The 26383-nt window shown below is 42.9% G+C and overlaps 1 protein-coding gene and 1 long non-coding RNA gene across 2 annotated transcripts in view; one reads left to right on the top strand and one right to left on the bottom strand.

The window, feature by feature from the left end:
* LOC112433846 (protein NLRC3-like) overlaps positions 1-26106 on the bottom strand; it is a 33008-nt gene extending 6902 nt beyond the window's left edge. The window contains exons 1-6 of the mRNA XM_076882275.1: positions 25352-26106; positions 17442-17591; positions 17222-17335; positions 12781-12857; positions 10825-12664; positions 9138-9314 (exon numbers count right to left, since the gene is read on the bottom strand). Of these exons, the coding sequence (XP_076738390.1) occupies positions 9138-9314; positions 10825-12664; positions 12781-12857; positions 17222-17335; positions 17442-17591; positions 25352-26106 (3113 nt within the window). The remainder of the gene's footprint in view (positions 1-9137; positions 9315-10824; positions 12665-12780; positions 12858-17221; positions 17336-17441; positions 17592-25351) is intronic.
* Positions 509-8236, top strand: LOC143416863 (uncharacterized). The gene is made up of 2 exons (XR_013097113.1): positions 509-1205; positions 4323-8236. It is a non-coding gene; the product is annotated as an uncharacterized LOC143416863 (long non-coding RNA).
* Positions 26107-26383: the final 277 nt, after the last annotated feature.

Here is a 26383-nt window from a genome sequence, read left to right as displayed (position 1 = left end):
CACAGCTGATCTCTGACAAACCACAGCTCTCCAATCTGTATAAAGAATGAAAGATGTAAGTTTATTAGACAAAGTGTGAGCTTGAAATCATTCAGTGTTTCATCATCTGTTCAGAGCTGAAGAAGGTTCAGAATGTAGAAGTTTAGAAAATGGAAACTCCAAACAGCTGAAGCCAACAGGAAGCAGCTTCAAACAAACACAACAAAGTGTGTTTGTTTAAAGTCGTACATTTATCACAAAGCTCAATTATGTGACAGACATTTCATCCCATGTCAGTTTGGCCTCATCCTGGGCCGGATTATCCAGCACACACTCTGACCACAGGCCCAGGGGCCACGCACAGCTGGGCTCCATCCAAGAGACAGCAAACAAACCAACACAATAATAAAAGCACCATGTGATCTTCTTACATCTTCAAGACAAACATAGTAAAAACATGAGCATATTTGTTTCCTGATAAAATGATGTGACAGGTAGAACAGAGTAAAGTGGTGGTGTTACTGTTAAGTCTAATTGTTGAATGTTGCCATTGTGTTTCTTAAATTTGTACAGTCTTAGTTTAAGCAGTAGGATCAAAGCCATTCCTTTGATCCTGACCACCTCTCCAACCACTCTGTGCTGGGGGAGGTTTTATTGTAGATACATCCTATCTGAAAGATCTGTTTCTTTTGATGTAAGCTTCCTGGGTTTATGACCCTTTGGTCAGCAGGAGGTAACACACACACACACACACACACACACACACACACACACACACACACACACTTACATACAGTGCCTTGTCTATGTAACCAAATGGGGGTTGCAAGGGGAGGTGCTTTGTAAACTATTGTTTGAAGATTGTCAATAAAAGGCAGCGAGAGGAGGCCACCATTGGGGTCATTGTCGTGCTGGACACAGACGAGGCCTCCCTTGCGCAAGTAATGGATCGATCGACTGTCTTGTTTTCTTCATGATGAATAAGTCTCTAGAATTAGCGGGGCTTGTGGAAACACAGACCCAACATTTATTTGGTCCTTCGGAGCCTAACACATTGCATCCACCGAGGAGAGGGAGAGGACGCCACCGCAACGTCTGGGATGATTGACGTAAAGCCCTGGTGTTTTTGGCTTGCCACCAGGCCGGGAAGTTTGCTCCTGACCTCCCCTCGGGATGGATGACGATTGACGGGATCCAGAGGCTCTTCCCATGAACGTAAACAAACAGTGAGTACAGAAGGCCTTAGAGAGCGGCTACGGGCTGTGCGTTAAACGTGAGTCCGGGAGCGCGCTAGCCGCGTGAGAGAGACGCAGGCTTCTCCGCCATTTGGGGCGTGGAGATAACCTAGGTTCGGCGTCTCCGCCGTGAAGGAGTCCGGAATCTCCGCCATTTGGGGCGTTAGAGAGTGTCCGAAGGTTGAATTCTCCGCCATATGGGGCGTTTGAGAGTTTTCAACAGAGAGCGCTAGCTGTGCGTGCAGACGCAAGCGATAGGCCTATGTTGTGTGTGTGTGCGGGCCAGACGTGGTCTGCGTGAGTGTGGCTGATTGTTAATGGAGAATAAAATGTGTAAGTCTGCCTTAGAAGGAGATTTAAAATTTATGGAGAAATTTTTACCAGGCAGCACGCAGTATGTAGGTTGTTGGCGTAAGAAATGTGGATTTGAAGGGACATTAGTGGAAGTTCAGTGTAAAATGCTGGTAGAAAGAATAGCTGTAAGTGTAGCTGGTAAAACAGGTAAAGCGAAGCAGAGGAAGGAATTGCAGTTAGCAATTGCTAAGTTGTGGCTGGAGCAGGTTCAGAAGAGGAGAGAAGCAAGAATGTTAGCAGAAAGTAGAGCCAGAGAAGAGCGTGAGAGAGCAGAGGCTGAGTATGGAGAGACATTGGGAGAAGCATTGAGTCCAAGACAGACTGGGCAGGGTAGGAAACAGAAAGTAAAGTTAGTGAACACAAACGTTACAACTACATATCCATCCCTGACACAAAACAAACAAACAAACAAAAAAAACATATGGTGTTTCTGTCCCAGAGTGTGAAGATGAAGAAGGTTTTTCTCCTGATCCAGTCCGTGAGTGTGTCTGACGTCATGGTGTGTGTGAAAGGTATCCAGCTGGGGCAGACGTGATTCTGCAGGTCACCTGCCCAGTGGACAAAAAGAAATAAAATAGTTGTGTGGATGAATGATAGCACGAAGAGTGTTTGGTGTTTCTAAGTCTGAAACAGCTGTAATGCTATTTTCTGTTTTGGAGAAAAGTACAGTTAAAGAAAAAAAAACAGAGAGAGATGTGTGTTGTTTTAAGCAGTGATGAGAATAATGAAAGTGTGATGAGAGAAGAACACAAAAACATACTGAAAATGCATTAACTATACTAACCCTACATGCATTTACACATAAATGATACTCATGAAGACCAGACAGCATCTTAAGCATGAGATTCTGTTTGTCATCTTGTCCAAGTCACTAGTAAGATGAAAGTGATACATAGACTAGTGGACTGAATATTATAGGAGGACAGATGGTTGCATCATAGATGAGAGGTCTTAAATGAGTGAGCTGAGTGAGCTGATTGTGAGTTTCTGGTGTGTGAAGAAGTTTTACCATGGCACACATTTAGTTACATGAGAACTAAAACTTATTATGTGCTAAGACAACAGGGTTATGCTGTATGTTGTGTGTATGGCTGATTGGATGAATGTTTGAGATTAAACTGGCTGTTTGATTTGTCTTTTGTTATTTAAGTTGAGCCTGCCAATTGGGTTGTGACGATTTATCCCCCTGGCATGAAGAACACGTGTCATGACTTAAACAAGGCCTTTCTTTCCTTTGATTTCCTTTATTTTCTTTCTTTTATTTTGTTACTTTCATGGTGCACTGAAAGTTTTGTTTGATGATCTCTGTTTGAGCACGATCAGAATCGAAGCGTCGTCGAGAAAACTGTTGCAAAGTGAGCTTCTCCAAAATTAAAATGGGCTCAGGAGAAATCCACTTATTTGAGACAAGTTCCTGTCCAAAAGGATTCAGCGAGAAAATCCAGTCTAAATTATTTTTCTTTTTGAAATGACGTTGTTTTGCTGAGCGTGGAAACGGATGCGACGATAATTTCCACAATTAGCAAAAGAAGGAATCACTGAGTGAATGAGTAAGAGTTTTAAAATAAATGGGAAACTGACTGACTGACAAAAGCTGACAAGACTGACTGACTTAACACCATTGTGTGAAGTCAACCCCCACCTGACAAAGGTGTGGATGTGTCTCTGTGTGTGTCTCTGTTGCAGGAGCAGAAGGAGACCACAGGAGGAAACTTGGGTCACATGACTATGTGAACTCTGAAAATTTAACCTTTTTAGTTTAAATTCTATGTCTGTGAATTTACCATGTGTGTGTCATTCACTACCTTGTGTTGCTCACAGAGATTACTGTGAGAAAGTGTGTACACACCTGCGCAGCGCTAACATTTACATTTCTCTTTACAGCAGATGGTTAATCATGTGATTTGATCATGTGGTTTACAGCAGGACACAACTTAATGATGTTTCTCTACCACAGGATTACTGAGATTTTGTATGAAGAGAACTGTAGTTACAGGCTATATGTTGATGATGAAATTACACTGTGTTTTTGAGAGAATGTTACAGGGAAGAAATGAATGCAGTGTGAGACATACTGTGATGAGACCATTGTTACTTTTTCCACAGCGAGTGTTAACTTTGTGACTTTTCACAGCTCCTCTGGAATCTGGATGGCCGACACCTGACAACCGGGATGAACCTTGTGTTTGGCTAATGTTGTTTTTCTTTAAGAGTGCTTGTAAAGGATTCAGCACAGACAGACGAGTGACAATTGAACAGATGTGCAGTGGTTACAGAATAGTTACATCGGGGCCCATTATCTGACCACACTGTTGGGCTCATGGTGAGTAACAAACTTAAGGGACGTCACTGATTACAATGTGGAATGACGGTGAGATGTTAAATAATTTGGAACAAATTATGGGGAAAAGTAGGAGTTTAATGAGTTTAGAATAAACCTGCAATGATACTTGTCTCTGTGATGCTGAATACTTTATTACTCTTATGATCTATAGTTGGTTGCAAATGTGAAGTTGTTTTAATTTTAAGACTTTGTCTTCTAGGATACAGGAGCTGGGAGCTAAACAAGCTGAACATTTCAATACTGACTAATGTTTTTACACAGGGTTACAGCTTGGAGTGAAGCTGCTCCAAGGGACAAACCTTGGAGATTGTTTTAGGGAGACTGTGCAACACTCTTGTACATGTCTCATTGGGGAGTTGACACATGGCGAAAGCCGTGTGGCGAGAGGAGTGTCATTTTTTAATTTGTAGATATCGTGAGGTGCCATGACGAGAAGGAGTGACTGAGAGGATCGTCCACAAGATGGAAGCTGAGGCCAGGAGAGAGTTTTCAGGAGGATCGGAGATCACCTTCAGCACAGAGAGCTGTGTTACTGGTCTTCCAAAGGATCGTCACGAGGAGACTTTGCACAGCAAATCTTAAATAAGATGAAAGAGTTTCGACGTTGACGTTAAGGAAGACAACTAAGCTGTTTGCGTGTCGAGGAGCCTGTGCCATCACCAGGGAAGTCTCAAATGTCCCAGGAATGGGTGGACCAAAGACCAGCTTTCCAGAGTCATTATTTTGTTTTAGGAGTTTTATTTTTCATTTTGTTAGACATGGCACAGTTGAAAGTAAAAGAAGACCACTCTAATTTGTCATGTTGTCATATTTTGATATATTTGATTACTTTTCATTGGTTATATTATATCGGGTAAAAATCACCCGGCATTAGTGATCGTGTTACTATTTATAGCGATAGTGTTCTAGGGTTAAATCTTCAGCAGCGTTGGAAAATGGAACCTGAGGGAGCGTGCCAAGCTCCAGAAAGTGACAGCGCAGAGGAGGTCCAGCGATGGACTTGTGGTTCTGTGAACAGCACAAATGCCAGGTGACTGTAAAATAACTAACAGCACTTTTTCCACAAGTGAAGCCAGTAACTTACTATCCTAAAAGATTAGCTCTAGTTGCTCGTGCTTTACCTCCATGCGTGAGATCAGTATGTGCAGCAGTTTAAGCTGTACAATGTTTCAATAGTTTATTTCACCTTTTGACATTGTTAGTTCCACACGAGGTAGATGTCTACTACTGCAGACTAAACTTACATTTCTGACACCTACAAGACACTTGTCTTTAATGTTACTCTCACAACCACACATATTACCATAAAGTGGTGCACAATTCTGAATCTGTTAAACCCTTTTTGCCAACGGAGGAGGGCACTTCTCATGAGTGTAGAGAGCGCGAGGAGAAGAAGTGTAAGCTGAGGGATGACTTAATAGATGTGCCACTCGTTGAGGGAAAGGTTTGGTTTGCTGATGGTTTGAGTTTTACAACAGCAGAGGGACAGACTAGAACACGTTTTACTGTAGCAGACAGTGAGAGAGAGTTATCTATGTAGGACAACTAGCATGTTTCATATTTGCTTGAGCAGCAGAGATGCTAGCTTTAACGGAAGTGTGTAAAGCTGTAGAGAGACAATATACACTGATAGGCAGTATACATTTGCTACTGTACATTTCTTTGTAGTGCAGTGAGTGAGACGAGGTGTGACAACCTCTACAGGGAAACCTGCAGAACACACCAAACTCTTGCAAAATCTGCTGGAGGCAGTGTTATTAACCAGTAGAATTGCCGTTTGTAAATGTGCAGCACACATGTGAGGGAAAGATCCAGTTGCATTAGGGAAAGTTTTTGCAGATAAGATCACAAAAGAAGCAGCTGTAGTTAAACATGGTGTTAACCTTTTATCAGTACAGCATCAGCAGACATGCAGGCCCACTCACCTACAGCAGGAAAACAGTTGTGACTTACAGAGGGAGCAAGCTTGCAGGATGATTTTTTATCTGTGTGATAAACCAGTACTGCCTGATAATTTGTATAAGACTGCTGCTATTTTGAGCCATTGGCTTTGCCATGTCTCAAACAGGAGGGAAATGAGCAGTCGTTATACTCATTCTAGGATTATTAAATACTTTTTAAAAAAAAAAAACTTTTGCAGGCAGAGAGAACTAATGGAATAGTAAAGTTAAGATTTAGGAAGACAGGCAGGACATGGTTAGACTGTATAGAATAAGTACATGAGGATTACTCCAACAGAGAATGGTCTGACTCTTTGAGATTACACATGTTAGAGCATTTAGAGTTCCAGTCTTCTGTAGTGATGATAGAAAAGCAGAAGAGAGAGCGTATTAGCAGATTAGATGCTTGAAAATGTTTAAAAGTAAAGTAGTCATGAGAACAAATGATCTGCCAGATGATTCTGTTTCTCCGCAGGAGCAGAGTCTGAAGTCTGGAGATTGGATGTTGATAAGGCCATGGAGAGGAAGTGCTGGTCCAGTCCATGGTGGGAAGGTCCATATCGGATGCTGCTGACGACGACCACAGCAGTGAAGATTGCTGGAAGGAACACTTGGATATATCAAGCGCACTGCAAGAAGGTGACACACATCCAGGCCAGCTCGGAGTAAGTGGCAGGAAGACCAGGAACAAAGGGGGGGGGAAAAGCCTCCAGGGCCCCTCGTCTCAATCCGGTGAAGAAACCAACTGAGCCACAGGTACTCATCAGAATGGCTGGGAATGTGCTGTGCATCTTCTTGTGCCTGTGGACCCTGAGTGGGATGACAGGGAGCGCACTGGAACAGAGCAAACCACACCCAGTACCAGCATGGGTTTTCAACAACTACTGGTGGCAGTTTAAGAACACAACCGCTCACATAAAGAATGAGACCAATGGTTATGCTTGTGATGCCACTGGCTACACATTCTTCTGGACTGTGGCCCTATAGCATCACTGAGAGCGAGGCAGTTTGTCTGGTTGCTTTAGCAACACATCCGGGAACACTGCCAACTTTTCAACTGCTCTGAACCTGAATGGAAGGTTGATTCACCAGTAGCTGGGAAGGTGAACTGCTCTGGTGAGACAGACCTGCTCGTCTGACTCAAAGAATATGACTTGTTGCAGGACATTGAACAGCTAAACGAACTGGAAACAGGCCAATTGCCTATGTGTATGAAGGACAATGGATTAGCCCAAGTTGGAGATCAACCATGGAACATGGCAACATCACCTATTCTTTTTGTTTTCTGCAAGAAGGATGTAAACAGAGAAGCCTTTTGTCTACATTACATCATGAACACTTGAGGTTTCGAGCCAAGAAGTTCAAAACAGCTTGATCCAATTTCCTTTACAAAGCTTTTTCTGTGGTGACAACAGGACAGGAGAAGAGTTGTAAATGCAGATAATTCACCAGTTGACTCTAACCCCCACAGGATGCCTACAGTGAAAAGATTTGGGGGGTTGATAGGAGTCATAAAGAAGGGTGTTGACCAGGCTGCAGCTTTGAAGTTAGCTGAGAGCCATATGGACAAACAATAAAGTCAACTGATGCGTTTAAATACCTATGTCTGTATACAGTTGGATTGTAGTGACATATGATTTTTGAGAATGATGATTCTTCTTGTTTGACCTTTGACATTCAGTTGTTTACTTGAAGAAATACATAATGAATTGCACGACAGGAGTAGATCCGCCACAAGGCTGGATAGCTTGGTTACCGTCTGGTCCTTGGTGGCATCTTCTTTTGAAAAAATTAATTCCTGTTTTTGGACTGTTGATACTGATTTGCTTATGTATAGGATGTAGTTTACTGTGTATGAATGAAATCTATACTGACACTGTCCAAACAAAGGGTGCATAAGTTGAAATTTAAGAACAATGACAAAAAGGAGGGAAATGTTAAGTCTAATTGTTGAATGTTGCCATTGTGTTTCTTAAATTTGTACAGTCTTAGTTTAAGCAGTAGGATCAAAGCCATCCCTTTGATCCTGACCACCTTTCCAGCCACTCTGTGCTGGGGGAGGTTTTATTGTAGATACATCCTATCTGAAAGATCTGTTTCTTTTGATGTAAACTTCCTGGGTTTATGACCCTTTGGTCAGCAGGAGGTAACACACACACACACACACACACACACACACACACACACACACACACACACACACACACACACACACACACACTTACATACAGTGCCTTGTCTATGTAACCAAAGGGGGGTTGCAAGGGGAGGTGCTTTGTAAACTATTGTTTGAAGATTGTCAATAAAAGGCAGCGAGAGGAGGCCACCATTGGGGTCATTGTCGTGCTGGACACAGACGAGGCCTCCCTTGCGCAAGTAATGGATCGATCGACTGTCTTGTTTTCTTCATGATGAATAAGTCTCTAGAATTAGCGGGGCTTGTGGAAACACAGACCCAACAGTTACAGCCTTTCTCCCCTCTGCTGCCGAGGCTGTTAGTCTCTCCCAAACTCAGCTACAGGACTTCCAAATGAATGAAAGCAGCAGAAGTGGCTTTACAAAGGAAAGAGGAAGAGGAGAAGAAGAGGAGAGGGAGGCCACCCTGACCATCACTCCAGCTGAAAACATCACACTTCCATTAAAGTTGGTGAGGAAATGTTGAGCAGGATGAGCTGCTGGCTAATCTGGAGGCTGTAGCAGCAGCTCACAGTCACAGTGGATTTCCACTCATGAAAAAGCTCTGGCTGCTTCATTTCTCATCTCATATCAGAGACTTTAATGCTTCACTGAAGCTGTACTGTGATGCTTCCATATTCCAGTGAGGCCTCCATAATGATTTCAGCTGTTCTGTACACACACTGTGTGCCCTGTATGGCTCAAAGTCTCTGCAGCCTGTTTTTATCTGCTATCATCAGATCTTCATCATCCTCATTCACATCCCTCACACACTCTACAGCCTCATCAGCACTGACTTCATCTTCACTGACTGATGGAGCACAACATGAACCTGTGGAGGCTGAAACACTGTCCTGTCAAACATCTCCCCGTCACCACTCCACTTCTGTCAGCCTTTAAATGAACCCTGCTCAAGTCTGTCACTTCTGTTTGGAGCCAAAAGGAAAAACTGTTGTTCAGTCGTTTGGAAAGACAACATTTCTGAAAGCACTCAAACTTCTTCACATTTGTCTTCAGACACATCCTGAACATTTAGGAACTAAAGAAAGTTTCAAACATCAAAGACCTGAAATATAGAAAAACAACAACAGCCGCAGTCAGTGAACTCACCTCAGAGTCTCCAGTCGACAGTTTGGACTCTCCAGTCCAGCACACAGAAGCTTCACACCTGAATCCTGCAGGTTGAGGTTGTTACTCATGTCCAGCTCTGTCAGATGGGAGGGGTTGGACTTCAGAGCTGAGGCCACAACTTCACAGTGAGACTCTGAGAGTCGACACTCAGTCAGTCTGTGATGATAGAAAATATAAAATGTGTTATTATAAAAGCAGAAAATCTGCATTATAAACACAGACTGAATGTATATGAAGACAAAACAGAGTGAGGTCATAATCTGATGAATCTGCTCTTCACATCTGTGCTTCAGCTCCTCTTACTGTGTTTGACATGACACAACGATTGAGTCTCTCTCAGACCTGCAGACTTTTAATGAGAATCTTTGTTTGGCTTTAATCTGCAGATGAAGGAGGAAGATGGTGTCACATTTAGGCTTCCATAATGTCCACAGTCTGTCACTGAGATCTGATCCAGAGTCAGAGTGAAGACACACATTTGGACTGTTTCCTGTTTTGACTCCAGAACATTTTGAATGAGTTCAGCTCAGTGAAGAGTTCCAGCTGGAAAGATGATCTCTGTTTGCTACCTGCTGTCAGGTACGACTGTTCACGTCCACACGCAGGAAAAACCTGCTGACTGTTACCAAACGGAGCAGAAATCTCATCACTGGACAATAATGATGAATGAACTCAGAGCTGCTGATATCAGATCTGATTTCAGGGGAACTAAACACAGAAATGATTGGCTCATTTTAGCTTTCTGAGCCATTATCTGCTGCTGTGTCGCTAGTTGGCAGAAAATGATTTGTATTCCTGTTCAGGGCTTCAGTGTTTATGAGTCCAGATCCAGGTGACAGCAAGTCAAAATGATGTTACCTGTCTGTGTCCAGCAGCAGCCTGTATTTACTTTGAATATTGTTATAACCTGACATGGATCAGTTTGTCTTTGATTGGTTTGTAAATGTCACTGTTTCCATTGGACCTGAGTGACGTACAAAGACAGAGAGGGAGAGAAAGGAGAGAGAGGATGGAGACAGCAAAGAGAGAGCAAACACAAACAGGTGAGAGTGGACAGGTGACCAAGGTCAGCAACCAATCAGAGAGCTTCTGTTTGACCCACAGTCACTGATGATGACTGCACATAACCAAGCAGTGTGTTACTCTGATATCAAATATGGATCCTGCTCTTATAATAATGATCATCAGATGATATTATTGTGTTATTTTGTAGCTGAATACGATGTTTGTGTGATTATCAGTGAAAGAAGCAGTGAGGAGGATGGAGAGAGAGAGAGGACACAGGGTGAAGTTAGAAACACTAAAAGGATTTTTCATGGATTTCATGGATGATTTGAGTGATTTCCAGCAGGACACTTAAACATGTCAGTGGACGTCCTAAAGAACATATTCACTGATATGAAACGTGTCATTGAACAGGATTAATATCAGTGGAAACATGGTGGAAACAGCTGTGACTGCATGGATGTGACACACTTCAAATCTGTTCTCCACTCTTGGATTTGGGATCCATGGAGCTGCTGCTGAGTCTGTACAATAAAGGAATGGTGTGGAAGGTTGCAGCGTACGGACACAAACACTTTGTGGTTACAATCTGATTTTATTTTCAACATTAAACTACTAACCTACACTGATCAATGATGTTAATGATCACATCTGGACTCACCCAGCCTTTCTGCAGTTCCTCACAGCTGGAATCAGTCTCTGTCGTCCCGACACTGATGTGTTGTACTTCTGCAGGTCCAACTCATCCAGAACCTCCTCTGACATCTGCAGCATGAAGGCCAGAGCTGAGCACTGGATTGCAGAGAGTTTCTTCTCTGATCTGTTCTCTGATTTCAGGAACTCTTGGATCTCCTGAAATAATGAGAGGTGGTTCATCTCCATCAGACAGTGGAAGATGTTGATGCTTCTGTCAGGAGAGATTTTATCACTGTTCATCTTCTTCAGGTTGTTGATGACTATCTGGATGATTTCTGGACTGATCTCTGTCTGACCCAGCAGACCTACTAAGAGTCTCTGGTTGGACTCCAGACAGAGGCCATGAAGGAAGCGAACAAACAGGTCCAGGTGGCCATTTTTACTCTGGAGGGATTTCTCCATGACTTTAGTCAAAAAGACATCCAGTGATGGGAAGCTATAAGACTTGAACATGTTCTTAAAAAAAGATCTGTTTTTGTATTCTTCTCGGAAATTCCCTAGAAAACCTTCTATCACCTCTGTCTTCCTGTTGGTGTGACAGTGGAACATGTAGACTGCAGCCAGAAACTCCTGAATGCTCAGATGAACAAAGCAGTAGACTGGTTTCTGGAAGATCTCACACTCTCTTTTGAAGATCTCTGTACAAACTCCTGAGTACACCGAGGCCTCTGTCACATCCAGACCACACTGCTCCAGGTCTTCTTGGTAGAACATGATGTTTCCTTTCTCCAGATGTTCAAACGCCAGCCTCCCCAGCTTCAGAAGAACTTCCCTGTCAGCCTCCGTCAGCTCCTGTGGACTCGTCTCACGTCCCTCATGGTACTTGTTCTTCTTCCTCTTTGTCTGAACCAGCAGGAAGTGTGAGTACATGTCAGTCAGGGTCTTGGGCAGCTCTCCTCTCTGCTCTGTAGTCAACATGTGCTCCAGAACTGTAGCAGTGATCCAGCAGAAGACTGGGATACTACACATGATGTGGAGGCTCCTGGATGTCTTCATGTGGGAGATGATTCTGCTGGACAGCTCTTCATCACTGAATCTCCTCCTGAAGTACTCCTCCTTCTGGGCGTCAGTGAAGCCTCTTACTTCTGTTAGCCTGTCAACACATGTAGGAGGGATCTGATTGGCTGCTGCAGGTCGGGAAGTTATCCAGACGAGAGCCGAGGGAAGCAGATTCCCCTGGATGAGGTTTGTCAGCAGCTGGCTGACTGATGACTTCTGTGTGACATCAGACAGCAGCTTCCTGTTGGTGAAATCCAATGAAAGTCTGCTTTCATCCAGGCCGTCAAAGATGAACAAAAGCTGAGAGACAGCCAGCTTCTCTGCTGTGACCTTCTGTAATGTTGGATGGAAAACATGGAGCAGCTCCAGAAGACTGTACTGCTCATCTCTGATCAGGTTCAGCTCCCTGAATGAAAGCAGAACCACCACACTGACATGTTGGTTCTCCAAGCCCTCTGCCCAGTCCAGAGTGAACTTCTGCACTGAGAAGGTTTTTCCAACACCAGCCACGCCGTTGGTCAGAACCACTCTGATGGGTCTCTGTTGGTCAGGTAAGGCTTTAAAGATGTCCTGGCACCTGATTGGAGCGTCATGGAGGGCGTCCATCTTGGAAGCTGTCTCCAGCTGCCTCACCTCATGTTGGGTATGAACCTCTTCACTCTGTCCCTCTGTGATGTAGAGCTCAGTGTAGATCCTGTTGAGGAGGGTTCTACTTCCTGTTTCATCACTTCCTTCAGTCACACGTTCACATCTCCTCCTCAGACTGATCTTATGTTCATCTAAAACCTCCTGCAGACCAACATCTGCTGAAAGAAAGAAAAACAATGAGACTAAAGAGAAAGAAAACTCTTCAATGTCTGAACAACACAAGAAGTCCAGTTTTCAGAAATGAGTCCATCAGCAGACAGATGTTCAGTCTTACTTTGTACACAGCTGCTCTGACTGGCTGTCTGCAGTCCAGCTCTGCTTCTGGATCTTTCTCCACACTGTGCAGAAGCTCTGATGGTGACACAGAAAAGTCACAGTGGAGATACTTCTGTCCACCTTTGATTAGACTCATTATAAAAAGGAAAACAAAGTTTGAACACAGTCATGTTTCCAGTTCACTGACTTACATTTATTCCATGGACACTCACTCTAACCTGAAGCACAGCTACAACCCAACATTGTTGAGGCCTCATCTCCTCCTTTCCTGACTGTAGAGGTTAAATATGCAACAACCAACAAATAAAAGAATTTGGTTCATTTCCAAGAAATTCACACGGTGACCAAGTAAAGTAACCGTAATAAAGGAGACAACATCCCGTTGATGGTGGGATTATTTGAAAGATTTGCTTTAGTCACGTCACCAAATGCAGTTGAACCACCCGTGGATCCATGTTTGACCATTCTACCACTCTGAGCTCTGCTTTTGAATCATTTTATTATTATCATCATTCATTTATTCATTCTTTGGAGGGGGGCTATTTCCTAATGCCGCCCTAATAAGCTGATGTTCAAGGGGAAATATAACAGAAACTCTTTCAGTGTTATTCATTAATAAATTAACAGATAAACTGTGAAGAAGAAACAAACTGAGATTTAAAGAAGAGAGTGAGAAACTTGATCATCATCCTCATAATACATGTTTATCAGTATCTGCTGTGACCATACTGCAGTAATAACTACAAGTCTACATTTCTGTGACTGTTGATCAATCACAGCAGGAATCTGAGCTCATCTCTGCACACAGAGCAGCTTCAGCTCTGGGATAAACTGCTCGCTTCACGTCCTTCTCAGCTCACAGACACTCATCCTGATATTTTCCTTTAACATTTGATGCTATAATTCATCTGAGTTTACACTTTATCTGCATAAATACAGAAAAACAGACCCAAACACCAGAAACCATCAGTTTCACCATGTAGAATATATTGTTGTTTCCTTGCTTTTAATTCAGAGAAAAACTCTGATTTGGATTTTCTCTGTTCTCTTTGCCACAGCCCATCCCAGCAGCAGCTGAAGCAGCTGACTGTCACAACACTGAATAACACTTTAGGAGGAATTTCAGAGGTCAGTAAAGCTCCAGTTTCAACATCAGTTAATTAATCATAGTTCATCATAAATGTGAACCTGGCTGGCACACATGTTAATGTTAGCCATTTAAATATTAGCAGTTAGCTGAGGCCACAAGAAGAAGAGGCCCTAGAAGAACAATGGATGATAAGATTAGATTTCCAAGACTGGGCAGAGACGTGTTTTCCTTTACTGTCCTCTTACAGAGGAGGGAGCAGATACCAGACGAGGTCACGGAGGTACGGGGAGGATTCGCAGCAGACAGCAAGACTGCCACGTCCATGCGAGAGAGCGATGGCTACGATAATCTCTGTTTTTAAGATAAGATAAGATAGAACTTTATTAATCCCTCGGGTGGGTTCCTCTGGGAAATTCGACTTCCAAAAAGCACAGCAACGACCGAAGTTACAGTTACAGAATTGTTTTATTATATATATATATATATATATATATATATATATATATATATATATATATATATATATATATACATATATATATATATATATATATATATATACACACACACACACACACACACATATAAATACAGAGACAGATATAAATAAAATATACAAAGGGGATAAATAGAATAAATAGGAATAAAAAATAAAATAAAAATACAATGTCTCCCTATATAATGTTGTACAGCCCATGTGAGGGTTATCCTCTCTGTGAACCAGATGCTTGATTTCACACAGAGGTCCACCAACTGAATTTGATCAGTTATGGAACGATTTACCTCGACAGGCTCCTTCACTCGCTGCTTTTAAACCTCCTTTAAAACACACTTTTACTCCCTGACCTTTGACCCAGTGTGACATGTTGACTCACTACCTCAGACAGCTTAAAAATAGTCTTTTTGTTTTTTGGTGCTGCCTAAAAGAACCGTAAAATATCTGTCCTATATACAGTTATGTTCATATATTTTTGTGCTACATCAGGAAACTCAAAAACATAGTTTTTAATATTTTAATCCTTATTTTTAAAACTTTTTTTGTCATTTTTTCTGAATAACACTTTAGGAGGAACGTCTTGATGCATTCTCAATCATCCAGGAAAGTAAATCTCCAAAAGTTGATTCTCTTCATCTGGACGTAGCGTAAATGTGTCCCAGCTGGACTTTTGTCAAAGCTGGAAAGGCTCCTAAAGAAAGTTCCAGTCGATCCAGGAGAGAAGGACAACCGCTGCCTAAGAGAAAACCTGTAGCTATCCCATATGTGTCAGGAGTGTCGGAGCAGCTGAGTCGCATTTTTTCTAAACACCGGGTCTCTGTGGCTTTTAAACCCCAAAACACGCTGCGCCAAAAACTGGTCCACCCCAAGGATCGGGTCCCCCGACACAAACAGAGTAACATAGTGTACGCTGTTAAGTGCAGGACGATTGGCAGGATTTATACATCGAGGAAACCAAACAACCTCTGGCTACAACACAGAAGAGCTTCCTCGTCAGGCCAGGACTCTGCAGTCTATTTACACCTACAGGCCAGTGGACACTCTTTCAATGATGAGGATGTAACATCCCGGACAGGGAGGAACGCTGGTTTGAAGGCGGAGTCAAGGAGGCCATTTACGTGAAAAGGGAAAGACCATCTCTGAATTGAGGAGGGGGCCTAAGGGTACATCTGTCACCATCTTACATGCTGTGATTGCAGCCGTTCCCCAACTCTCTGTGAATGGTACTCATGACCATTGATCAGTGGTTGTTGATCAATGGTCATGAGAATTGCATAATTAAGATTAAGGAACTGACCTCACAGCCCATTGTTCCTTCAGTGGGCTGGTTTCAGTCATTATGCAAATGTCCTGTTTATAAGATTGAATCCTGCAGTCAGCTGAGACTGAAGGAGTCACCTGGATGAGAGACGAAATGTTTCTCCCACAAAACGCTACGTCCAGATGAACAGAATCAACTTTTGGAGAAAGAAGTTGAATCAGTATTTCAGCTTTAAGAGGGTATTTTAACACAAACATCAGTCCTTCTACTTAAGTATGTTTGACACTTTGTTTACACCTAAATTAACTTTACTGTTAACCAGTTTTCATGTTTCTGTAATCCACCAGTGTGCTCATGCTTTTTTAATTGAAAACATATTTTTAATGATCAAATATAATTATGTTTGTTATTTGTGGATTTTAAATGTCCTTGACAGAGACAGATGATGATCATTATCCTGCACTGTGCTCTCAGGTTTGGTCGAGCTAGCACAAAGAATGGCTATGTTGAACTTCCTCCTGGGATCTACACTAAGAAGTGAGTCCAACATTAGCAGGGTCTCTTTCCTTTATCTGGATTCACTTTAGCATTCACAGTCACGTGAAGCTTGTTATTAACTCGATAAGTCAACCCAGGGTTTCAGCTGAGCGCTCACATGAAACACATGGTGTTGGCAGCATCTGATCAATCATATTCATGGAGACGTGTATCAGCAACAGAGCAGCTGAGTTTGTAGAAGGACGTCAAACTAAACCACAGGAACAATATGAGGAGATTACACACATAATAAAATACTAGCAGTAACACAGCTGCTGCAGACAAATCAGTCGTGTGATCGTGTGTGAGAGGAGAAGGACTGTAAAGGAGTTTGGTGTTAAAAGCTCTGTATGAATGTGGGAGACTTTGAAGGGCTTTAAAAAGGCCAATATAAAATAAAAGGCAGCAAAATTGCTGAGTGTGAAAGTCACCAGACTTATCAGACCTCTGTGATTAAGACCTGTAAGAACACCTGTTTGTACTTGTTGGCATTATATCAAACACACACGTATATTAAGCCTTTGTTTGAACTCTGGTTGAATTTGTTACTTTCAGACTGTGAAACATCACAGAGGCTGCAGCTGCAGATCTTTTATTCACCTGGAAATTTACTTTAAATGTTAGATGGAAAATGTATTGCTCAGTTTAACCAAAGTAAGAACAAGAATCCATAAACCTTCATAAAGACAAACATCTCCCAGAACATTGAGCTGCTGAAGTGTCACTGAAGGGAAAAACTATTTGTCCTCCTCCATCCAGCAACACCTGAAACACCTGAGTGGAAGCTCCTCCCTACACTGTGTTTGAAGCAAAGCACAAAGGAGACACCTGCTGGAGCAGCTGGAGTCCTACAGACACTCAGCCTCTTCACTACACAAACACCTCCTACAACATCCACTCTTTCCACTCTGACTGCTGTGTTTGTGGAAACACTCCAACACACACCGCTTCACATACCAACATAGAAATGTGTGTGAAAAAGAGCTGAGCTGATATTAAACATGAGGATTTATTCAGAAATACAGAGTCAGGAACAACATCTAGACACACATTACCTCTCAGCAGCAGAAGAACAGCCTTTAAAGTCTATAACAGCATCCTTCGAGTCGTTGCTCTTTAAGGAAACACAGCTGGGTTCAGGTCCAGGAGATTCTGGCCTCTTATTGATCCTAAAAGAAAAACAATAAATGTCACAGCTTCATGAGACAGGAAGGAAAAACTGGAAATATTAAATTAAAGACATGATGAACAATCTCATAAAAATAATGTACTTACTCTTTGTCACATAACAGTCTTTTGTTAAATTTTACACCAGCATCCTTCGACCTGTTGCTCTTTAAGGAAACACAGCTGGGTTCAGGTCCAGGCTCTGGATTAGTTTCAGGGTTATGTCCAGCTGAGCCTGGTACGCCCCACAGCTCTGGGCTTTAAAACAACACACACAGAGGTATGAGTGTGAATAATGATGGAGCAGTGATGTGAGTGCTGAGCTGTGACATGGAGAAGAGTCATGGACAGTTAGAGATGGTCATCTCACCTCTGAGCTTTGGTCTGGCTCTCATGTTCCCCACACAGAGTGCTTTTAGAGGGAGGGACTCCCTCCTCTCTGTCCTCACACTGATCCATGCTGCTGAAAACATCCAGATGAACAGAATCAACTTTTTGGGGATTTACTGGATGATTGAGCATCAAGACACTTTTTAATATTTTACTAATTTCTGAAGCTTTTTACCAACTTTGATCAAATTGGTCTGCTGTCATTTTATTGTTGACAAAAAGAGATTTTGAGTTTGAGTGTTGACGTTTCCATGTGGGACTGTTGCTGCAACACCAGGATGTTACTACAGAATACACTTTATATTGTGAGCACTTGGATGTTAGTCCAGTGGTCCTAAACTGACACACCTGCACCTGGATTCATTCTGACCAGATTTTAGCCCAACAGTGTTTCATACTTAATACATCAGACACAAACTCTGCAGCTGTCATTGTCATCAACTGCTACTATGTAAGGAGTTGTTTTGATCGAAACTATATGTGACGTAGCAGAAATATATATACACATGCAGCTTGTGATTTTTTTTTCAGAGCTGTGGGTGCATGATAGCGCCTAACAGTTCTCCGTTCCCGGGAATGTAAAATAAAGATCATTTTTTGAGTTTGACCACTTTGAGCCCAGTTTTTCTTCGCCGCCAAAAGAATGCAAAGAACTGAATTTAATAAGACGATCAACTGCGCCACAACATTCACGAAAGCGAAAGTAAAAGCGACGGAAGGAAACGCCCAGAGAGGCGTTTGAGGGACGGTCAGAGTCAGGAACCTCAGAAACGCATCAGGCTGGAGTTTAATTCTGTTTTCATCTTTAGAAACATCTGGAAATAGTTATAAAAACGCTGCGTAATAAAGAAAAATAGTGTAGATTAGTTTGAGTTGTGTTTAGCTGAGCTGTGTCTTTAATCTGAAGTTCATTTTGTGGAGGAGCAGCAAGACTTTCAGTGTTACTCTCAGAGAAAGCCTCCCAAATGTCTGTTGTCTTAATAGTGGAATTATCTGGAAAATGAACCAGTTCTTATGAGCTGCTTTTCTGTATGAGCAGTCAAAGCATTTTATACAGCGTGCTTCATTCACACAAGCACTTCTTTTTCTAACAATGACACTATGATGGATGCATCGGAGAGGAAGTCGGGGTTCCACATCTTGCCCAAGGATACCGTGGCATGCAGACTGGAGCAGCCAGGGATCAAACCTCCAACCTTCCAGTTAGTAATTCTACCTGCTGAGCTACAGTCTGTACTTCCTGAACAACACACACTCCTTTTGTTTCTTTATTTCCAGTAGCAACCAGGACCATAATGAACCCTGACTCCCACAGACACTCAGGAGCCACCTGCCCAGTAAGTCACCCGCTAACTGCAACTATCAGAGCCCTGACCTTCTGCAGAGACGAGTCACACTGAACACAGCAAGTGTCCCTGCTCTCAGATACAAAACCTGCCTTTAAAAGTTCAGAGTAATGAAATCAGCAGTTCTGGTTCTAGAATCTGTAGTCTCACACACATGTGCAGAGCACTTTTGTTGTTTTGGTTCACATCAGGTGATATTCTGCTGCAAACAACTAATGAGAACATTTTATGAAAGCTTTGAGTGTCCATCAGGATCCTGTAGAAACAGCTTCCATGTCAAAGATCAATATTCTGAATTCTGTTTTGAAAGAAAAAGATTTCTAGAAAATTCTCTAAAGAATTCACCATCTGTTTTGTTTTCTAAAACAGATGGTGTTTTAGAAGCTACCTGGTTTCTCCACCGGTTTTTCTTTATTTTTTTTAAGGAGGTCTGGTTTCCCCACCAGTTTTTTAATTATTCTAAGGAGGTCTGGTTTCTTCGCCAGTTTTTAAGGAGGGTTAAGGATGGTTGCTCCACCGAAAGGAGGTTTTTCCTCTGCCACTGAGGGCGTTGAGTGTTTGGTTTATCCACCAATATGTAAGGAGGATAGAGCTCTCATTGGTGGGTAAACGCACGTGTGAGCGAGTGCGGGCCAGACGTGGTCTGTGTGAGTGTGACTGATTGTTGTCTTGTAATGGGGAATAAACTGGGTAATTCTGCCTTGAAAGGGGATGGAATACATTGCAAAGTATTCACTGGGCAGCACGTAGTATGTAGATCATTGAAGGAAGAAAGTAATGAATTTGTGCACAAAGCAGATGGAACAGTGAGTGTGACTGTGTCTGACGTCACTGTGTGTGTGAGACACAGAGAGGTGTGAAAGACAAACATCCAAACTCAGCCTGCAGTTCTGTTCTGTGATTCTACATTTGACTATCCGTTGAGTTTGGTGTGCACTTCTGCTTTGTTCAGATGCATTTAGATACATCACCTCCACTCTGGGTGGCTGTAGCTCAGGTGGCAGAGCAGGTCAGCCACTAATCAGAAGGTCGGTGGTTCGATCCCAGGCTGCACCCTGGCTGCATGCCAAATATCCTTGGGCAAGATACTAACCCCGTGTTTGCCTACTGGTGGTGGTCAGAGGGCCCGGTGGCGCCTGTGTCCGGCAGCCTCGCCTCTGTCAGTGCGCCCCAGGGCAGCTGTGGCTACAATGTAGCTTGCTATCGCCAGTGTGTGAATGGGTGGATGACTGAATGTAGTGTAAAGCGCTTTGGGGTCCTATGGACTAGGAAAAGCGCTATACAAATGCAGGCCATTTACCATCTCCTGTCTTTCCTTCTCTACCATTGCCTCCTAACTGCGGATGGGCACCGGTATCTGATGTCATTATGGCACCGGGTCTGACATAAACGGTAGTAACCAGACTGAAAAGCAGTGCACATTTTGGTGCTTTTTTTCCTGAGATGTCATACACTTTGGATTCTAGCCAATCATTTTACCTTTCCAAGGATAGTAGGCGGGCCCCGGTACATATGTTCTTTTAGAGCAGAGCGACAGATTAAAAATGCCCAAGGCTAAGCGGTCAAAGTCTGGCTGTACTTCACAGCAAAAGATGCAAACTCAGCAGCCTGCAACAAGTGCTTTAAGCTGATACTGTGCAAAGGAGGTAACACCTCGAATCTGGTGAAACAGGGAGGCTGTAGCTCAGGAGGTAGAGCTGGTCACCTACTGGTCGGAAGGCTGATGGTTCGATCCCAGGCTCCTCGTGCCAAGTATCCTTGGGCAAGATACTAACCCCAACTTGCTCTCCACATTCGGAGTGTGAATGTACTTAGAAAGCACTGAGTACAGATAAAGTGCTGGTGTGATTGGGTGAATGTGGCATGTTGAGTACTCTGGGAGAGTAGAAAAGCGCTATATAAGAATCAGTCTGTTTACCATGAAACACCCGGCGACGCATAGTGGTTTTTTTTTTAAGCCGAGAAATGCACCGTATTTGATAGCTTCCTGCAAGACCTCACACCGAGCACAACTACTGCGGGTGTGGTGCCTGTTATCGGACACGGAGTTAGCAACATCCCCCAAGAACCTGAAGAGGAGAGTCCTGGCCCCTAGCCCTGCCAGAGGAGCAGAAATGATGAGGATGATGACGGCAGCAGCAGCTGTTCTTCTCTGCGTGTGTAGCTTAATGTTGTTTGTGTGTAATTTACGTTGAGTAGGCTAACCACGTTATTACATTAATGTAAGGTGAACAAGCAAACACCGTTGTAGTTACATGCTGCTGTCTTCTTGTTTGATAGAGTGATACCATATATGCCCTATAGCTGCACAAAAGGCTAACATTGTTATCTTTTTACAAAAAAAACAACAAAACATGAGCGGTTTCAGGACAAAGTTTGTGTTCTCCATTCTTTAAGCACCGGTTCCAACCAAAGGAGGTATCTTGTATCAACAGAAAAGGCTAACTTGATTATCATTTTGCAGAAAAAGAGAGACTGCTAAAAATAAAAACATGAGAGGTTTTTGGACAAAGTTTGTGTTCTCCATTCTTTAATCACTGATTCGAGCACCGATTAAGCACAGGCACTGTTTCAAAAGTACCGGTTTGGCACCGGTATCGGATAAAACCTAAACGATACCCATCCCTACTCCTAACATGCCTCCTTCCTCCTCTTCCTTTTCTTTCAGCCATCAGTAGCATGACAGTCTTATTCATTATGATCCACGCATTTTATTTGGTAAAGCTTTAGTTCAGAAGGCCCTTACTAATGCAACACTCCCCATTTACCCAGGCTGGCACTTGGAGTACACTGGCTTGTGGCCCCTTGTGCCAGCATTAGTGCTTTCCTCCTTTCTGCTGCTCACAATTCACCGATCACACTTTGACTATTACCATTAAAGGCTGCAGAACCTGCGTCTGAAGCCTCTGGTTTAAAAGAGTTCAAATAAATAATCCAGCTATAGTTGTCAGTATTTCCACTGCTGCACAGGAAAAAACTTTATTATAAAATAAATAATAAGAAATAAACTTTATTTTTCAAACACAAGCTTTACACAACTTGTACGTTCACACAAGCACTTTTTCCATGTGTCTAAGTGTTTCCTGTCGAACATTCACCAGGACACCATGCAGACTGGCATTAAACCACCAACCTTCTGGTTAGCAGGTGACCTGCTCGACCACCTGAGTTCCAGCCACCTCATCAAAGTGACCAATCACATTAGAATCCTGTCCTGCTTTGGGCTCCGCCTCCAAACCATCCAAAGCGGGTTTATTTGCACCATGTATGCAGTTAAACTTAAACATCCATTCAGCTGCTTCAGAAGGAAAATGTCAGCTTGTGGTTTCAGTCACAGGAAACTCACAGGTTAGAGTCCAGCCAGAGGGCTGCTGTTGTTTATCTGTAAAGTCTTTACATTTACAGAAATAAATAATTATGTGGACACATCTGGATCATCAGCAAACATGAAACCAGGTGACCACCAGGACCAAGCTGACTGCTGACACAGAGTTCATACTCTAACTGCTAGCTGCTCTGCTAGCTAAGTTAACTGATGTTAAAGGTCAGAGTAAAGAAATGACGTGATGCTGCTGGGAGTGACACCACAGACTAGCAGCATTTAGTTACTCAGCATATAATGCAGTTAATCTGAAATCTCTTTTTCTCTCTGAAACAAAGTGACAGCAGACTGAGTCAAAGACAGAAACCTTATTGAAACACCAAATATTCCCCGGCTTCACTTCCTGATCCAGGATTCAAAGAGGACGTTGCACTTACTCAGCTTCTTCCCATGAACGTCTTCCCTCTGCAGCTCTGCTGTCTGGACCAGGTCTGTGTAGAAACAGAGACAATCTTCTGCTTCATCAGTCCTCTGTGTCTGCAGGCTGAAGTCACATTAAACACTTCACAACAGCAAAGAGTCTGAAGCTCAAAGGTCAAAGGTCAGCTGCTGCACCTTGTGTGATATTGTTTGATCAATAATTAACCTGCAGCAGGTTTCTGCTCCAACTCCAACACACTGAACAACCCTGAGAACAAATCAGAGGATGTGGGTGTGTCTGCAAGCTTCAATAGTATTAAACACCTCACACCAGCAATGAGTCTGAAGCTCGCAGGTCAAAGGTCAGCTGCTGCACCTTGTGTGATATTGTTTGATCAATAATTAACCTGCAGCAGGTTTCTGCTCCAACTCCAACACACTGAACAACCCTGAGAACAAATTAGAGGATGTGGGTGTGTCTGCAAGCTTCAATAGTATTAAACACCTCACACCAGCAATGAGTCTGAAGCTCAAAGGTCAAAGGTCAGCTGCTGCACCTTGTGTGATATTGTTTGATCAATAATTAACCTGCAGCAGGTTTCTGCTCCAACTCCGACACACTGAACAACCCTGAGAACAAATCAGAGGATGTGGGTGTGTCTGCAAGCTTCAATAGTATTAAACACCTCACACCAGCAAAGAGTCTGAAGCTCAAAGGTCAAAGGTCAGCTGCTGCACCTTGTGTGATATTGTTTGATCAATAATTAACCTGCAGCAGGTTTCTGCTCCAACTCCAACACACTGAACAACCCTGAGAACAAATTAGAGGATGTGGGTGTGTCTGCAAGCTTCAATAGTAAACACCTCACACCAGCAATGAGTCTGAAGCTCGCAGGTCAAAGGTCAAAGGTCAGCTGCCACACTGTATATAATATTTCAATATGCATACAACCTGACTGCGGGCGTGTGTGCAGCCATAAACAGTTTAAACATTAAACACTGAACCATAAAAGAAGCTTAAGCTGCAGCTCACAGGTCAAAGCTCAGCTGCTGCAGCCAGTTATGACTTTACATAAATCATCATGTTTTCCCTCTCAGCACTTGGGCTGTTTTGACTCAGCTACACTATGGCAAATGGCCAATGGTTCCACAGCTGTTCTTGTTGTGTTAGGGCTGAAAAGCCCAACTTGTTCTCCTCTGCAGGTCATCAAATGCACCACAGAAGTTTGTATTTGCAGAAGCCTGTGTATGTTTGATGGCTTTATTATTCTCTGTTCAAAGACAATAAATGTGGAAAATGTCTCATGTAGTATCAGCGTCATTTAAAAATGACTGCAAACATTTAGAGAACATGTGCTGCTGTTTGTCCTTGTAACAGGGCGGCCCTTAGCGGCTGGAAACACAGTGAGACAGACCAAGGCAAGTGTAGTGGAACAAAGTATTTATTTGCTATATGGCTCTCCTTACAACAATTAACTTGTCGAGCTTCTTCACAGCACAAAAAATCCACCTCTAATGACAACTGGCAGCCTTAAATATGTTCAGCTGTCACAGACTTAACCATTATTCCACTCTCAGGTAAATTCTTAAATCCCAACCTTCCACCACAGTATACAATATATTAATTAGAATAAATAAATACATAAATACATTTCCACATTTACATATTAATAAATATTTCACACTTAATGTTACACCAAACCCAATATTATAAAAACCCAGAAACCCAAGCACAAAAAGATTCACCACACTCTCTTTACCAATGGTCTCTCCCGGAACCTTTAAATGGTGTCTGGACCCCAGGGGAAACATTTGCCCAAACACCTTGAAGAGGACACAGGCAAGAAAGGTGAGTAATCATTAACTTACAAACACTTATTTGCACCACTTTTATCCCTAGATTTCACACACACGTTTGCATTAGTTTTCCTTACTGGTAAACCTTAATCACAATCTCAATCACCATTCTTCTCTCCTGACAGACAACCACCACATTCCTTGATGAGGAGCAGCTGTGCAGGATCTGAAATAAGGCTACCAACTGATTTTAAAATTCCCAATAAATAGTCAATAAATATTTAAACTTCTTGTGTGCAAATCCATGCTTAAAGTGCAATGCTCATAAATTGCTTGATAAGGTGCTTTTAATAAAGTGAAAGGTGTGCTCTAAAGTGCTATACATATAATATAAATACAGTCAAGTCTGTCCCGTATTCAGTAAGTGAAAATGAAATGAACAATAAAAGGTGAATCAAATGGACCATTACGGCAAGGCTGGGATGGTCAATTTGGTAAAGTAAATCCGTTGGGCATCTTTCTTTGCCTTTAGACAATAATTCTGATGGCAAAAGAGCCAAACGGGACAGGCACAAAAAAAAAAAAAATACAGTAAGGGAGTCCTCTTCCTTACATTTCCTCCTCCCTCTCTTGAGCGCGAAGTGCTTCAGTCCTCTGTCATCCTAGATAAACAATCAGCAACCACATTTGACTTCCCTGGCCTATACTGGACCGTAAAGTCATAAAGCTGCAAAGACAAGTACCATCCTGCAATGCGGGCATTTGCATCCCTCATGCGGTTCAACCACTGGAGGGGACGATGATCAGTCTCCAGAGTGAAGTGACGTCCCAGAAGATAATACCTCAAGGCCTCAATAGCCCATTTCATGGCCAAGCACTCTTTCTCCACCGTCGAATACCTCGTCTTCCTGTCGAGTAGTTTCCGACTCAGAAACACCACAGGCCTTCTTTCACCATCCACCTCTTGCTGAAGGACAGCACCAAGGCCAACTCCTGAAGCATCAGTTTGCAAGATGAATGGCTTGTTGAAGTCTGGACTGTGTAGAACTGGATGTGTGCAAACTGCTTCCTTGAGGTCTCTGAATGCTTGCTCACAGTCTTCTGTCCAACGCACTTTGTTGGGGGCTGAGCCTTTTGTGAGGTCATTCAGTACAGTGGATCGCTCTGCAAAAGAAGGTATGAATTTCCGGTACCAGCCTACTAGACCCAGAAAACCTCTCACCTTCCTTTTTGTTGTCGGAACTGGGAAGGACTGAATTGCTTCAATCTTTCCAACCTGCGGCTTTATCTTCCCAGAGCCAACTACAAAGCCCAAGTACTCCACTTCTCTCTTGGCTATGGAGCACTTCTTGGGATTGATAGTCAGTCCAGCCATTCTGATGGAGTGTAGCACCTTCTGTAGGTGAATGACATGCTCTTCCCAGGACTGGCTGTTCACCACCACGTCATCCAGATATGCTGCAGAGAATGCTGACACATCTCTCAGTACATGGTCCATTAATCGTTGGAATGTCGCTGGTGCACCTTGAAGCCCAAATGGCATGACTTTAAATTGGTACATACCAAAAGGAGTTTTGAAGGCTGTCAGCTCTCTCGCTTCTGGTGCCAAAGCCACTTGCCAGTATCCTTTACACATTGCTCAAACTCTTATAGCCTCTGGTGCCTCCACCTTATCATAAAAGCCTAAACATTCACATCCTTTCTCTCACACGGCGCCTAAGCTACGACCTTGGCTCCCCGTTTATCTGCTCCTGCTGAGATGGGGCAGAAAACTC

This window comes from Maylandia zebra, linkage group LG3 (assembly GCF_041146795.1).
Source record: "Maylandia zebra isolate NMK-2024a linkage group LG3, Mzebra_GT3a, whole genome shotgun sequence".
NCBI lineage: Eukaryota > Metazoa > Chordata > Actinopteri > Cichliformes > Cichlidae > Maylandia > Maylandia zebra.
The sequence above is the reverse complement of the archived record's forward strand: the minus strand, read 5'-3'. Positions and strand labels throughout refer to the sequence as shown.